Below are 17,014 nucleotides of genomic sequence, written 5' to 3'. Positions count from 1 at the left end.
AAACTCTACTTATTTTCCCTCAAAACCATACCAAGCATGCACCATGGTTTCATATCTAAAATATATTGTATATATATATATATATATATATATATATATATATATATATATATATCATATATATATATATATATATATATATATATATATATATATATATATACAATATATTTTAGATATGAAACCATGGTGCATATATATATATATATATATATATATATATATATATATATATATATATATATATATATATATATATATATACATATATATAAATATAGGGCTGCAACAACGAATCAATACAAATCGATTATCAAAGAGTTGGCAACGAATTTCATTACCGATTCGTTGTGTCGCGCGATCATTACGCCAGGCAATTGCGGAGAAAAGAAAAAAGAGCGGAGCAGAGCAACTGGCCTGCTATTGGTCTGAGATTGGAGTGAGACACGGAGAAAAGCTGAGGTTGTGATCTTAGCAATAAAACATCTTTGATGTGACGTGTCGAGTCTTGGCCAATCAAGGTCTTCATTTCCCTCCAACTTGTTTTTAATGGAAGCTAGTCAGCTTCCTATCACGTTAGCTAACGTGTTTGGGTTGTGTATTGGCGGTAAAGTTACGTTATGTTCCGTTACAGTTTAGTCTTGCTTGGAAAAAACTGTAACGTGATGAAACATGCCGTAACCCCCCAGTCTGGTTCAGTTCACGCTGTCTGTCACTTGTTAACGTTAAACCGGCACACCGGCAGATCTGGCTGCAGGTTATTTATTTATTTTACTCAGTAAAGTAGAATGAATCAAATCACTTAGTTGGGCTTAGCCAACAACAGATGAAGTGGAGCTGGGCCTGAAGCTGGAGGTCAGAACAGACGTGAGAGGAGCAGTACAGCTTCCCACTGTCCCAGTGTTTCATACATATTGATAAAGCAGGGTATGTAAAAGCAGCCTCTGCTCCAAGAAGACCAATTACATTAAACAGGGCTCACATTTGGCAGATGTAAAGCATACATGTGTATTTGTTTTGTGTTAGTCCATATGTGTGTGTGTGTGTGTGTGTGTGTGTGTGTGTGTGTGTGTGTGTGTGTGTGTGTGTGTGTGTGTGTTTTTGTGTGTGTCTATAAATCATGTTGAAACAGCTTAGCTAAATGCTAGAGTTGAAAAAAGTGACAAAATGTTTGAGTTCCTAACAGGCATCACTGACAGGACTGGGCAGGGTTTGCTGGTGGTGTAGTAATTATTTATTAATTGACGTTAACATAAAGACCTCAATAAGAGTAAACCGAGGTGTGTATTGATGCATGCTACACAATGACTGAGGGATACTTAAGGCGAGCCAGCAGAAGAGAAAACTGGAGCCAGAGAGTAAACTGTTTATCCTGCGGAAATAGCCTGTGATGTTTCACACAGCCAGATAACAAGCTGCTGTTGTGTGAGGTCCAGGCCAGAAGATGGAGGGGAGCTGAGAGGGGAGCTCTCTCTCTCTCCTTTAAAGGGAACTTCTCAGGGTGGGAGGAGGGACCTTCAACTCTCCCTGTAAACTATCTACAGGCAAAAGGAGCTATTACATCAAGAAACAAATGGCACTGATTAGCCCTCCAATCATCGTCCACTGATAGATCAGCGCACTAGGGTGGGGGAGCTGACATCAGCTCTAGAAAGTGTGGGGGTGTGGGGGTTTGTGGGCTGATGTCTAGTAGCGCTGGGCATTTGAGACAGATTATTGGAAAAGTTCTGTAGTCAGCAATAGTGAGTAAATCCACCAGTGCACTTTATAGAGATATCTGTTTGCTGGAGCCGGCTGTCTTCTTTTTCTAGAAAGCAGGAGGGAGGTTTGTAGAAGACATTTGGAATTGTGTTCAGCCTGCATACAACATCTCCCTCAAGTCATAAAACATACCTGTGCAGATCAATTTGAACGAGAGGCTTCATTCATGTTGACGTAAAAAAAGAAAGAAACAAAGACTACCCGAATGCGCACGAAACACACACACACACAGCCATGAGCATGCACAAGCACACGCACACTGGAGGTACTCGAGGCAAGAAAGACTGTGTTGAACGGAGATAAACCTGCAGCCAGCATGAGGTCAGCAGGCCGACGGATGTCGTGTTGACCACAAGTGAAAAGAGACACACAGTGAAGGGCAAAAGTGCAGCAAAAAAAACAAACTTGGTCCAGTAAAAGATTCATGTGAAAACTGAATGAAAACCTCATTCATTAATTGGCATTCTGTCTCTCCGCCCTGCTTCTACGTGTGGGTATATTGATCGGGATGTGGGTCGTCTCAGATTTCCAGTAATCATGAGCAGTGAACGGCAGGAGGAGAGAGGGCGTGGAGGTGCAGCAGACAGATCCTCAGAGTGCAGAGTTGTAAAGTGTCAGGCAGAACCGAGGGGTTCAGGCAGGAGCAGTCATGTGCACCGCGCTAAATTATTCATGCCGATTAGACTCTTCTTATTGAAATGAATTAGAGAGTTCAACACATGTTGCATGGCATCGCCATTTAAGATGCTTGCTTAATTGAGTGTGTGTGCGCGTTTTGCAAATTTTGAGGTAGAAAGTAACTAAGTACATTTACTCAAGTACTGTAGAGTTCATTGAATATTTTCTGATACTTAATACTACTGCTCCACTATACTTCAGAGGGAAATATTTGACTCACAAATACAATACATGCAATACTTTTGGGCTGATGGTTAAAAAAGCAGCATCTAATATGGGGCTCCTTGTCATGTTTCAGATGTTTAAGAGTTTTAGTTGGTCCACCAAGAAGAGAATTCACTTTTAAACGGTGTCAGATGCTTTTATTTAAATACTTATTCATGGCCCAAAGAGGTCAATTTATCCAGTGTCTGACAAAAAAGCAAAGATTAGAGTCCAAAAACGGAATACACAATTAGTGCTTGTCACTCAACCCGAGGTAGGGAACCACTGGACTAACTACACATGAGTGGTTAAAACTAGCTCCACTTTCCCCAGCTATAAAGGAAAATGCTACTTCTAAGTATTCCAATTATGTCATTACAATTATGTATCAGACAAAGGTCCAGAATGAGTAGTTTTACTTGAGCAAGACATTGAAGATCTGCTACTTTTACCACCTGAATATTTGTTCATCCAGCATATCTCTCTGAGTATAGTGATCTTACAGCTACAGTTGGTACAGTGAACATGTGTCCACAGGTGTCTAAATATGTACCGAATTTCAATTATCTCTGATAAACCATCAAATAGCTGTAATGACAGTATGTGGGTGTAGGCGCTCACGCTCATGTGTGCCTATTTAAACGCTTCTGAAAAAGCCAGAGGATAGGGAACAATGCCAGTGTCCATCAGCACATACTGTACGTAACACATCAAACACAGCAGCACACGGGATAATGAGGAGGATAAGGACTATAAACGGCATCCGTCTGCTCACATTTAAATTTACCAATTCTCGTCCCTCCGCTCTATCATTTCATCCATCTTAAGTAGTTTGACTCTAAATATACACACAATACCGCCTGAACATCCATCTCAATTGTCAAGCCATTCTTTATCCTTTCTCTCTCAAAAAACCCTCCTCCGCTCTAAAAGCCGCCCACTCTCCTTGTCTATCTGTGCGCTGCACTCTCCCATTCGAAACTTTCAACTCCTCCGATACATCACTCACCCTCTCTATCTTCCTTTCACTCCCCTGGAGAGGAATAGCATCTTGACCAAATCTGGTCCGACGTATGAATGGAATTTTAAACATTTAAATAACTTCAGTTTTATGTACTTTTTTAGGTACTTGAAACTCGATGCAAAAACTAAAACACAATCAAAAGATTGCACATTTCGGACCAATTCTAACAATATTCAGCAATTTTTTGTGCTGACCTGTCTCGGCCTTTCTGTCTCCTTCACCCCGCTACCTCGCTTGTTAGAAAAAATAAAGTCTCAACCGAGAGGAACAGAACAGACCACATTATATTCAACTTACTTCCTTGTCTCTTTCCATGTAAGACAAACTCGAAAATAATTTGCACACACTTTACTTTCTTTTTTTTTGTCTGTGAGAATAAACTACGCATGAAGAGGAAGGGGGCGCAGAGGGAGGCAATCTTGTTACCAGCCGGCATAGCCCTGGGAAGATTTCTATCAGACACACGTATAGAGAGAGGCATCCATTTAGAAAATGGCTTTTCTAGGCATGCTGGGCCATTTAGCACACCCTGTGACGACTCCTGTTTGGGGCCATGATAAATGTTCTTTCACACCCGCTCTGTGCACGCTGGCAGGCCAGCACGCACATGCACACACAGCCATATGGGCGTCCTACACAAGACATAACTGGAATGGACTTAATGTTTTTAGAGCGACTGGCTTCACTGGGTTCGGCCCACAGAGGAAACTTCAGCAACATGTAGCCTCAATTAGTTTAAGTCCACAGAACAGAAAGCACTTAACGTCACGTCACCATCACATCTCAACACTAGGTCTCGTTACGTTCAGGATTAATCAGCCATGTCCAAGTTTTACAACAGCAGTCAAGAGACACAATAACACATGTAACTAAACATACAGTATATCACTCTAAATATCATAGTGCTGAAACAATTACTCAACTTATCGATTCGGTGACTGACAGGAATTAATCAGCAACTCCTTTTTTAAAGCAAAGACACCAAACATTCCCTGCTTCCGGCTGCTCATTTGAGTTGATTTGCTACTTGTCTTTGTGTTATTGTATTGTTAAATTGATATATGACAAAACAAGCGATCTGATGGCAGCTCCTTGGACTTTTGGAAATTGTGATGAACATTTTTTCCTATTTTTCCCTGTTTTCATTCATCTTATATAATAACAAGTAGGAATATACATATATATATATATATATATATATATATATATATATATATATATATATATATATATATATATATATATATATATATATTTGAAAAAGTAGAGGGAGAAATGTTGTGACTTTCTGGTAAAAACAATTCTCTCCAAGTTTAGTAATGCTGTCTAAGTTTCAGGAAAGTTGAAGGAAGACTTGCTTCTTTATCAGTTGAGAGAATTCTCCTTTCTCTCAGGCTCTTAAAACCCTTTCAGAAACCCTAAAAAATGAATTGTCACCAAGCTTTAATCAAGATTAGAATTCCTAGTTGATGAAATGACGACATTTTGATTATTGCCTCCAGATTTTTTTTTTCACAAAGCAACAATATGCTTTCACCTTGAAACCATGAGTCATTAGTTTAGAAGTCCACATTGGCTAATACGAATACTGTGAACATATTTGCACAAACTGGGAAATGCAAATGTATTGATGGGTAAACATTCTCTGTTGTGTGTGGTTCAAACTGGATCTGTATCATGCAGTGTCTGTCTGATATCCACTGGTGGTCACTAACCTTTCCACCAGCAACATCGCTGTCAACTCACTTTCTCCTCTCTGGGATCCATCAACGTCGCCACCACACTAACAGCCATCACAATAACCACTGTTACTGCTAGCATTAAAGCCGCCACAGGCATGGTACCGGCTGGATGAATCACACTCACCCATACAGCAATAATGAAGCATTTATCTCAGGATGCATTACAAACCCTGGAAGCACGGGGAACATGCGCACATGGCAGAAATATGATGAAACAGTGTCAATCACACTCTGTTCAACCATCTGCTCGGCAACGAGACAGACACGTGTTACACAAAGCACGCAGACACAAACAACCCACACCGTATTCTTCTAAATGTGTCATTTAGTGCGAGAACTTTAAAATTGTACGCTTCTTAAAAATAGTTCAAACTATTTGTTAAGTTATTAAAAGTATTGTACTTGTTTTCAAGCATATCTGTACTGTAATTTTTAGATTAAGAAAGATCAATCCAGAAGTATCAGGAGTGACATCTGACTCACAAAAGATAGTGAAAAAAATAAAATAATTTACAGTGAAAAAAAAGTGCAATTATAGTCAAACTCAAATAGAGTTAATACTAAACTCAAATGTCTTTAAAAGAGGTAATGTGCTCATACAAACATTGCCACACAGACACACGCGCACACTTGGAAGCTTATGTTGTACCTCGCCCAGTGAAATCGTTCGGATTATTAATGCAGAGAAAAGTCCCGCGTCACATGCAAGCATGACGTCAACTTACCGATCTCATCTGCTGAGTTCCGGTGACGTGCTGCAGAACCTTTTCCAGCTCCTTCTCAATGCGCCCAGCCCAGTGAATCATCCTGGGGGGAAAGAATTAGAAATTTTGAATTTGCATCACTCTACATTATCACCTGAGTATGTCATCATCATTAATTTCTCTTGTCATTGGATGAGAGTCTGACTGTTTCAGAAAGAGTCCCTCCCAGTCTTTGTGTATCTATCTCTCTGTTGTCAAACTGCCATATTCTCAGCCTTTCCGGATCCCTATCTGGACGCATCCCTGTCCTGCCTCTCCTAATGTCTGGGTTAATCATCAGCAGCTTCCATCTTGCATATATCTGGTCGGCCCTAGCAGGACTGGTAGCGAACGTGCCTGTCTTGGCTCGGCTTGGATCAGTGGCTCTGCAATAAAACTGCTCAGGTCTGACAGAAATGCACCCTAAGCAGGAGCTGATCTCTGTTAGACGGAGCCAAGTTGGGAATTAAGAGATCAAACAGCTCAAGCTCATCACTGTATATCTCCCAGCAAGCAACAAATGACTTAATGGATCAAGATTCTTACTAGATTATTTTAAAGTAGCAGCAGGGGCTAACCTGCAAACCTGGATTCAAGCTGAACAATCCACAAGTATGGTCAGCAAGAAATTCTCACAAAAAAGTGAATACAATATGAAAGCTCATCTTTCAGCAATCAGATGAATACATTCTGTTATGTGTTTGCGAGCCAACCACTGACTCAATGCCAACCTTTCCCTTTCAGCAGTCTGCAGATAGCTAATCAGTAGCATCACCAACACAACAGTCATTTGTCTTTTAATATGATGGCTGAAACAAATGTCATCTTTAAATGTCAGATTTGCTCAGAAGACAAGAGGGAAGACAGATTTATTTAATTGCACAAATCTGCCAAGTTGTGACAGCGCTCACTCGCCATAATCACAAAGCCAGAGCAGGCCTCATCTAGAGGCAGAGCAAACACGCCAGGCGCACTGGCTGTGTTTACGGGGGACAAGATGAAGAGCGAGCAAGAGGGCCTCCAAAAGGACGGTGCAGAGCGGGACCGCTGGGGAGAGGCTGCTGACTATGAAAAGGTCACCTCGATACGAAATGAAAACAAGCTTACAGTGAGAGCAGAGCCGAGGAGGACGCAGTGATGATACTAACAGTGAGGGACAATACCTCTGCCCCGAGCCACGCAGACGTCTTACACAACTTCATTAGGCTACACACATGTACACGCCCCGTGTATATTTGTTATATATATATATATATATATATATATATATATATATATATATATATATATATATATATATATATATATATATATATATACACACAGAATGACATGCAGTAGGAGGGGTCTTATATACACGTAAATACACGTATACCGTAGATCTGGGCAATTTTGGTAAAGCAGCACAATATTTTAGATTTGCTTATACTAAATTGGTTATTACTGTTTTCATGCAATATTTAATTTAAACTAAAGGTGGATTCTGTGTTGATGTTGTGGACAAAGGCGGTAGCGTTTCTGAGCACCAGATTCCTTTTAGAAAACCGTTATTTTTACTGCAGCAGGGTCTGACAGTCTGGTTCTGGTTCTCCCGTACATTCCTTCCCTCCAGCGGGCCAAGCAATACGGCCTGGGCCTCCAGCAGCATGGCGTCTGTGTTGGCTACCAGCAGGGAGCCGCAAAGGGAAGCTCTGCTCCTGGCTGGAGGAGGAGACGCCGCTGCCAGGAGCAGAGCTTTCCACCTCTGTAGGTCCAAGGCAGCAGCGAGGCCGGACCTGGGTCTGTCTGGAGGTCGCGCTGGAGTCCCAGCTAAAGGGGTTTCTGACTAACCTGCGTGATTTCGTCTGATTTCGCCAGAATCTGACCCGTTGGCACCAATAACAAGCATTGGGAATAACTATATAGAAAAAGCTAATCTTCTCGCTGATGGTCCTGTTTACTTATAGGTTGTTTAGAGGCATCGGTATTATATTGACCCTGTTTCGTCATCAGTTAAAAGTTCCTCATAGTAAATTTAACAAAACAGATCTTAATGGGTTGAATATGAGTTAAACATTCCACCAACACTTGAGTAAATAATATCAAAAACAGATATCATTAAAGATAATAAGAAGTGATAGTTACTGCAACATACATTTTGCCCATGTTGCCAACCTCAGTCAAAGACAATTAAGGAAATTGAAAGTGTGTCATTAGCCTTGTCACTCCTCCTTCCTGGTGCTTTTTGTATCTATTTCATTACGTTGAATACATCAAGTCAAATCAAAAACTCACTTAAATATGCAGACTGATAGGAATGATATACGTGACACGGAGCAAAAAGTCGACAATGGGGCCTGAACACAACTGATCTGCATCAAGAGAGATCACATTAAGTTGCTATTTAAAGGCACATTTGTAAAATGCTGTAAAATGTAATGTCAAATTATGTTGGACTCATTCTAAATTAAAAGAGAAGAATATATCACAGTCCCAAATGTGCAGAACCCTCAATTTAGTAACAACTACGGAGATATAAGCAGACGCTTCAATGAATGCTTGGAGACGCTCTGTGTTGAGAAAGCTGTGATCTCTCTTAAAAACAGAGACGTTTTGACGACATGAAAGCAGACTGATGCTATCTGGCTCTTTGTAGTCTGATGTAGTATAACATCTTTGCTATTTGGCGCCTGTGTTTTTACTATTTTCTGTGTATTGTGATTTATGTTAGTAACAAAACATTATGGGAAAATGTGGTGAAATGAGTTTGGATGGACGACCTGTGTGTTAGCCACACACAATCACCATATTCGTTCTGCTGCAATGGATCTTGTCATTCCGAGTGCAACGGCGAAATATTTTTCAGGGCGAAAGATGGACTTTTTTCACATGTGTGGAAATAACTAAATTTGGAAGAAAATTGCTCCGAGTTTCAAATAGACTCAGCTAAGCAATGATATTTTACAGTCCTGAAGAAGATTGTACATTTAGATTAAAGTTATCGAAACAGGTTTCCTCCACATAAATGAGAAATGCAGAAATATTTTCCCCCATGCAAACACTTTCTACCTACACACACACACACACACACACACACACACACACACACACACACACACACACACACACACACACACACACACACAAACACACACACGCACACTAATTCAGAGCATGTAGGGCGGGACTGATACAGGCAGGAAAAATGTACATGCATAGCAAATCGATACTACAATACTATTAACATAACACTGCAAGAAATTAGGCGATGCGTTTAGGTGGAAACATGAAGGAAATGTAAAAATTAACATTATTTTATTCTGTGTGTGTGTGTGTGTGTGTGTGTGTGTGTGTGTGTGTGTGTGTGTGTGTGTGTGTGTGTCAGGCCTAAACAGCTGATGGACGGCATCAACCGCTTCCCATCCACTTATAGATAACTAGCACATCGATGTGGGTGACACAATACCTAGTTTATAAAACCCAAGTGATGCCTGAAAATAATACAGGGTGCATATATTACCAGATCTAGATTATTTCTCCTAACTAATGAGATTCACATTGTTATATTACAATGGGGACTGTATTATAGAAAGAAAAAAACGTGAGCTGTATTTGCAGGGAAAAGTGTTGGAGATATTGCTAGAAGATTATAAAATATGCATTTTATAAATGAACTACAAGAATCCATGTGAATTTTATCGCCAAATCATCGACATCACTTGTTCTTTATCATGCTCAAGTGATTAAATCAATGATGCAGCTAATTGTTCTTAAAAGTCAATCAACAATAGGCCTAATATACGATTAGTGGTTTTCATTTGAAAGTCACCTTGGCCGTCAGGAATAACAAAGAGATCCCCCAGTGGATGAATCAGGGAGGAGTCATTTAGATTCTCCATTTCTGTGAACCTGACTGACTAATCATCATCACTACAGGCTACATCGTGTTCACATCACACGTCATCGGGGAAAGACTTGAGTGGCAAACTTTTGCACTGGCTTCAGTGGGTTTGATACTGGAGCACACAATCTGAACATGTACTATCAAACGAAGCAACGTTCACTCGTAAAAGAAAAAAGGCTAAATATTGTTTGAATAGTTGAAAGCTGGTAAACTGACGCGTGTGCAGACGTTTTTGTTTCAGTCTGTCTCCGCGTGTCAGTCAAAGTGAAATCATTACAGTGGTCCCATTTGGGAAGAAATTGCGCTTTAAATACAAATCTAATCGCAAAACAGTTTCCCAACAGGTGAACCCTGGGAAAAAAGTCCAAACAATAGTTTACACAGCTCGCTGTAACTGCATGCGGTTACCTGGATAAAGCAACACTACTGGCTTCAAGTGCGTCTACATTTCAAATATAATTATCTTTACAAGAAAAACGTCTAGTTTCTGACAACAGCAAACATGACGCTACATGTGTCCCTGATCAGAATCGATTCAAGTAGTTTTGGAGTTGTGGGAGACACGAGCTGAGGTACAGGACAGGTACCTCAGCTGAAGGTTTAAAGACCTGGCGCTCCTGCGGCATTAACTAATTGGTTTGGTCTCCATCCTGTTAAAAACACCAGAGTATCCTGCTGTGGGATAGAGATGAGTATTGGTGCGCGTGCAGTATCCAGTGGAGGACTTTTATGACTAGCCTCGTTGTAGCTCAGCCTATCCAATCCATCATGCGTAAATGGGATATTAAGCGACGGCAAAACAGCGACTATTATTATCTGTTTATTTTGTATCCTTGTGGATGTTCTAATAAATTCTTGCTCACGTGGCTCATTCGCCAGGGACACCTGTGCACACGCTCCCCGTAGCCTGTTTTGGTGTTGAAATTGAATACGGCTTCGGGTATTAAATGCCACTGCCCACGAACGACATACACAGGCTTTTCGTGAGAGCGACATTCATAACGCGGCATCAGAGACGGTAACTGCGTCTTCTGTGGTTCAACATCATGGGACAAGCAGCTCCAAGGTGCGCGGCGCTGCATGTGCGGGCTCGGCGGGGGCCACCTGTCCCAGTTCCGCGCTCCGCAGCCCGGTTTACCCCCCAAACGGTGCAGGGTACTTACGTGTAGTGCTGTGGGAAGAGGTGGGTCCCGTCTGTCGGCGTGGAGACGCATATGATAAGTACAGTTTGGATCGCGAAGAGGCAGAAAACACCGTACGATGGCGCGCAGATCGCCATTTTCCATTAAATATTGAAGAAACTGGGATAAATAAGAGAAGGACCGGAAGGACAGTCTCTCGCAGCTGAGCTAAGAATAACCGAGCTCCAGAGAAAGTGAGTGGAGGGAGGTGATGGTTGGCGGAGGATTCGGCACACTTCAGCCGGCAGTGAAATCTCAATCAGAGACGCGCAGAGGATTGGCAGCTGAGGAGACGGGAGATCAGGATCAAGAAGATGCTCTGCCGCTGCTGCTGATGTGCCTGCTGCCTGTTTGCGCACTCGCTGTCCTCCCTCCCTCTCCGCCGCCGCACATTTGCTCCTTTTCTCTCCCACTCTCTCCAATGTAACAAGCATACAGAGTAAAGCGCGCCACCACAGGAATACAATGTTCCCATTCCGGTTTTCATAATAATAATAATACAAAAGTATCGTATTTAGGTTAATAGGGTTGACGTGAAAGGGGAGTGGAAATGTTGATATGTTACCGTTGTATTCTAAAGAAAGGGCCTTCATGAGAGCACAGTTGACAAAATGGAAATTGTCTTCAGATCATAGTGCATTTGATTTGAGAATATATAATACCGGGACGACTCAGAAAATGGCTGCCCTTGTAAAATATGTACATTTTTGCGCACAGATTTGGCATAACATCCAAACGTTTGTTTAAAGACTTTTTTTTCTTGACCTTTTATTTTGAAGGTCTAATCACTTGACTTCCTATTTTTAAACAGCTTATCTGTGGCACTTGACTCAGCTGTTGACACAAGCGGTCGTTCCTCTGTTCAAACATGCTATTCCTGTGCGACATCAGGCCGGCTCCTCTTCCTCCTCATGTGCACTCTCTGCGTCGGAATTATGAGCCGGAATCAAGCCTTTATTTTGATAATTAGAGGCATGACTCTAGAGGGGCGGGTTGTAGTAACTGGAGTGTAAATATCCAATCACCTTGGGGCTCCTGACTACATTTGTTCTATTAGTGCAGCTAGTCCAGTGGATGAACATTTACAGCAGGGCTCTCCTGTAAAGCTCATTGCTTCTTGTAACTGGGGGCCTCTGAATATAATCATAAGCTTGTTAATAAGGTATATTTTAGTGGAACAAGTTTTCCTCTGGACATAAGTCAGATTCTATTCATTTTAACGGTAAACAAGGAGGAGAGATGTAAATCTAATTCAGCATGAAGTTACCGTCCGGAGAAGTGAATATCTCCTTCTATCAGCCGTGTGTGCGTTTGTGGCTCTAGCACATGTGCGTAGCATTGTGTGTGTGTGTGTGTGTGTGTCTAGGTGTGTGTGTGTGTGTGTGTGTGTGTGTGTGTGTGTGTGTGTGTGTGTGTGTGTGTGTGTGTGCACCTGTACCTGTCTTATTACCTTCCCTGTACTATTGTTTGTTCTCTGATCTTTGTATTCCAACTGGAGGGCACAAAAGGGCTGGCACATTTGTACCTAAACAAAACACATTTTCAAGTGCATCCATGCGTTAGATAACTCACAATAAAGATACATAGCTTTTTACATAATGCGTTCCAGGTGTATTTCTGTCCCCACAGTCCTTAGCACAGAGTAAGGGGGGATGGTGCTCAATGTTTTTATTTTTTTATTTTTTTTCCTACTTGTCTTCCAGGCAAAGCCCTGGTTCCCTCCAGGGCTTTGCCCTCCTTGGGGAGTCATACATCTCTCAGCTAATTTGCTGGTCACAAGTAGAGATGGACAGTCTTGTGGCGGTGTTGTCCTTGGCCAGTCAGTCACTAGGGGACACGCGGGTGCAGTGCAAAAGAAAGCCACACACAACAGTCGGCAGGGTTGCTGCACAGCATTTTTGTCTCCTCACTGACAGGGAAGCAGGGCTGTTGTGGTAGAAAGGACACACTGCGGGGCAGAGGCCTCAGCAGGAAAGCAAAAACCCACCTGATGGCGGGGATGAAAAGCTACAGCAACGGTCCCTTGCTTATGTACATAGATGTCATGGATCATTCAGTGAGAACAAATATCTAGGCTTGTTTCTCAGGAGGTGAAAAATAAATCTGCTTTTATTTCCCAGAGCTACAAGAGCTGAGACGTTTCTTGAGCAAGCGACTCCCCCTCATCCAGCCTTTCAAAGAAATCGGTGGCAAAGAGCCAGGAAGGAAACAGTGGTGTTTCTATTTATTATTGTTCCCTCTGCAGAGAAAAATTACCTTAATTGATGGCCACTCTCGCACAATAATTGACAGTACCATACTTCCCATCATGACATTAATAATAACAACAAACAGATACTGGTAGAGTGATGAAGCCTTGCTGACTCACACTCAACATTTCTGCTGACTCACAGCAACCCCTTGTTTTCTCTTTCCATTCAAACATACATTAGGCAAACTGATCTCAATTTACCTGGCTCATGGAGCCTGGGGAAAGAAAAATGAATACAAATTAAATTTTGAGCTAATGCACAAATATGTAGTTCTCTCTAACAGCACGAGCACAGGGGGGTTTGATCTAAGCACACAAAACATCAGGGGGTAGAGATGTTTCTCTGTAGAAATGGGATGCCTCTGGCTGTTCTGCAATTGCCAAGACCAAGAGATGATCGGCAACCAATTTAAGCAATAATTTCTGCTACACTGTATGGCCTTGTCGCACTCTACTTCGTCACACGAATACCTTAAATGCAAATTAAAATTTTCACCTGCCTGAATGGGTGTGGTGATGGTTGTGGGCAGAAGAGTGGCCGATAAAAGAGTTGATTGCCACCCTGGGGCCTTGGATCTTATTGAACACGCGGCAATGCTCATAGAAAATCCACTCATTATTAGAGCTGATCGATGAGGCCGGGGAAGGGATCCGCTCAGTGAAAACACACAGATCAATGACCTCAAGCTCTGCTCATCCTCCAAATGGTGAGAAAGGCCGACAAGAGGTGGTTCTCAGCTGCTCAGGGTCTCCCTCCTTGGCCGTGCAGCTTCTCCAGAAGAGATTGACCTGCCAATCTGTTATTGATCCAGGGAGTTGAGAGGAAGGAGACAGGCCTCGCCGTTCTGTATCAGACTTTCTGGGGACTGCTCCCCCAGACGGAGGTCAAGTGAGTTGGAGTCAAATTAATCACTCCTTGTTTCCCCTGTCTCCAGGCCTCCAGGAAGTCACTAGTAAAGAGGCACCCCACACATCCAGACACACACACACACACACACACACACACACACACACACACACACACACACACACACACACACACACACACACACACACACACACACACACACACACACACACACACCTTATCTTCCTTTTCCTCTACCTTATCCATCTTTCTCTCCCTCTCTAACATCCTCCTCTGTCTCTTTCTGTGGCCTGTATGCTGATGTTTTGCTGCGCTGGACAGAAAAGTGAGGCTTCACACTCTGTAAAACCTAGTCTAGTCAGCATGCTGAATGCTAAGATTTTATATTTCTGATTAGAGAAGGGCCGCGCGTCGCATTCTCCGAAGATGATAGAGCCAGCTGCCCTTGAGAGAGAGAGTCCAGACGCTCTCAGCTAACTTCAATGATCCCTCAAGTGCTCTCTGTAAAAACAGTTCCATGATATACTGTCACTCATTTGCCACACACTTTCTTTGAGGGCATTTTTTCTTTTGAGAAGAGTCGGCGTGCTCTTGTCCTCTACAGGGATGTATTGAAGAGATCGGCAGAGTGATTCCAGCAATCAAGGTTATCTTCCCTCTGTGTCCTTTTCAGCTTACTCTCTGCTCACCTCACAGCTTATCATCCCGTTTAGTTTCATCCTCTCACTAGAACAGAAAGATCCAATCTGAATAACACACAGACCTCCAAGTTTACATAAATATTTGTATATCATCCCTCATTATTTGCTTTATCCTGTAATATTACCAACATGACCTCAACGCTTTGCTAATATCAACAACACAATATCAGATTCAGACCACAGCGCTCTGCATACCTCCTTTACTGTAAAATACAAACATACCCAGCGATGTCGGGCCGCAAGGCACTCTGGGACTTTCATGCTCAAATGTCAGAGCGTTTCATCCTGATTGATGATGACGCACTCCCCTCGCTCTGAGTCTGCATGAAAGAACCGCAGCAATTAATGACCAAACCTCCTCACATGGTCAACAGTAAGAAAACAACCATTATATATCAAATGTTACAGCATGGCACACAAACAGTGCTATTCTTATAAAAAAAATACAGATATTTATGATGTAATATATCTATTTAAGGCTACATGTTATCCTACCCATATAGTAAAGTGGCTGCATGTGGAAACAGAGCAGGACTCAGCACTCATTGACATGCTCTACTAGAGGCCTAATAGCCCCTGGGTAATGGCCTCTTTGGTCTTCAGGAAATCCTCCCTCATGCATACATCAAAGCTGGGATTGAGAAGGATAGAGAGTGGAAAATAGAGGGGAGGAAAGAGACATCAGTGCCACACAGGGTGAGGAGAGAGGAGGTGAAGTTAACACACTAAAGTAAGCTCTCTTACAAGTTCTTTTTTTGTTTAGGAATGTCATGGAAAGGTCAATCCAACATGGTTTAGATGTAAGGTTTACATCAGCATGGTATACCAATGCTATCGCTCTTCAAAAGGGGCTGGGAATCAAACCTCAGTATGTTTTTAGTACTGACTGAATTTGTCCCTAGCCTGGTCAGTTTGTAGTCTTGTTGTCTTGTTATTTGGTCAGATATTTACTGAAATAGATCAAAGAAATGTCCCAAAATCATTTTTTTATTGGTATCATGTTTTACCCCTGAATTATCAGAGCTAAAAGGATGTCAATTAGCCGATCTTTCTACAAGAAATATATGTGAATTTATGTTGAATTTGTCAAGCAAAATTTAAAAAAATACTGAAATGTGAAGATGTTCTGTTTTTCTTTGTCATAGCAGACTGAATATCCTTGTTTTGGACTGTTAGCCACACACAACTTTAAAATGGGATCAGGACCTGATACTATTTAGTCATTAGTTTCAGTCTTTTCCATGATATAAAGTTAGATGTCTTCATCCTCAATCCACTTTATTTTTCCACTCTGTGTTTATCTCTCTTCTCTCTCTCTCTGTCTGTTTCTTTTTTCTCTCTCATTGCTGACACACGGCATCCGAGAGTTGTCAGCCAGCTGCTATAACAGGAAACCTGTTCCATCGCCTCACAACACCCCCCGCCTCTTCACACTGTCCATGAGCCATCTGCTTAGTCTGCATATTGCAGATCTGTCAATGCTATCTAATTGTAATTCACACAAAGGTGTTCCTTGTGACCCTAACTGTGTTTGCAAAAGTTTGGTCTTGCTCCATATGTTAGCTACACAGAAGGCACCTGTCTGTATGTAGCTAATATGCGTCGATCTATCTATCCATATATGGTCTCTCTCCTGTGAGTAAATACAGCAGCGCATTGGTCAACCACATTCAGAGAAAGCTGTGACCTCTACATGTCCTACACCATGCAGCAGAGCATGTGAATGTTGCCCTTCGCAATGGTTTTCAACTCATTCCCCAGTAAAAGACTCAGTAAGCCTCTTTTTTGAATGCTTTTGTACAGTAGCAATCACATCGCTTCAATCATGAGATGGAATAAAGCAATCTGAAATTGATTGAATTTAGGTAAAAAAGAAGCAGGAGTAACTTCAAGCTGCTCCACGGTGGCATGCCAAAATAAAAAAATAGGCCTTCAATACGTTTGCAGTGAGTGAAGGATTAGGTGTCGCCATCTAGAG

At 41.9% G+C, this 17,014-nt stretch overlaps 1 protein-coding gene across 1 annotated transcript in view; it reads right to left on the bottom strand.

Moving 5' to 3' along the window:
- The window catches only part of cacna2d2a (calcium channel, voltage-dependent, alpha 2/delta subunit 2a), a gene marked incomplete at both ends in the record, with an annotated part of 137,303 nt that extends 125,989 nt beyond the window's left edge, over positions 1 to 11,314 (bottom strand). Inside the window, 2 exons of the mRNA XM_079218441.1 lie at positions 6,135 to 6,216; positions 11,199 to 11,314. Coding sequence (XP_079074567.1) covers positions 6,135 to 6,216; positions 11,199 to 11,314 — 198 coding nt within the window. The remainder of the gene's footprint in view (positions 1 to 6,134; positions 6,217 to 11,198) is intronic.
- Between the last annotated feature and the right edge of the window lie 5,700 nt (positions 11,315 to 17,014).

This window comes from Taurulus bubalis, assembly GCF_910589615.1.
Source record: "Taurulus bubalis genome assembly, chromosome: 5".
NCBI lineage: Eukaryota > Metazoa > Chordata > Actinopteri > Perciformes > Cottidae > Taurulus > Taurulus bubalis.
The sequence above is the reverse complement of the archived record's forward strand: the minus strand, read 5'-3'. Positions and strand labels throughout refer to the sequence as shown.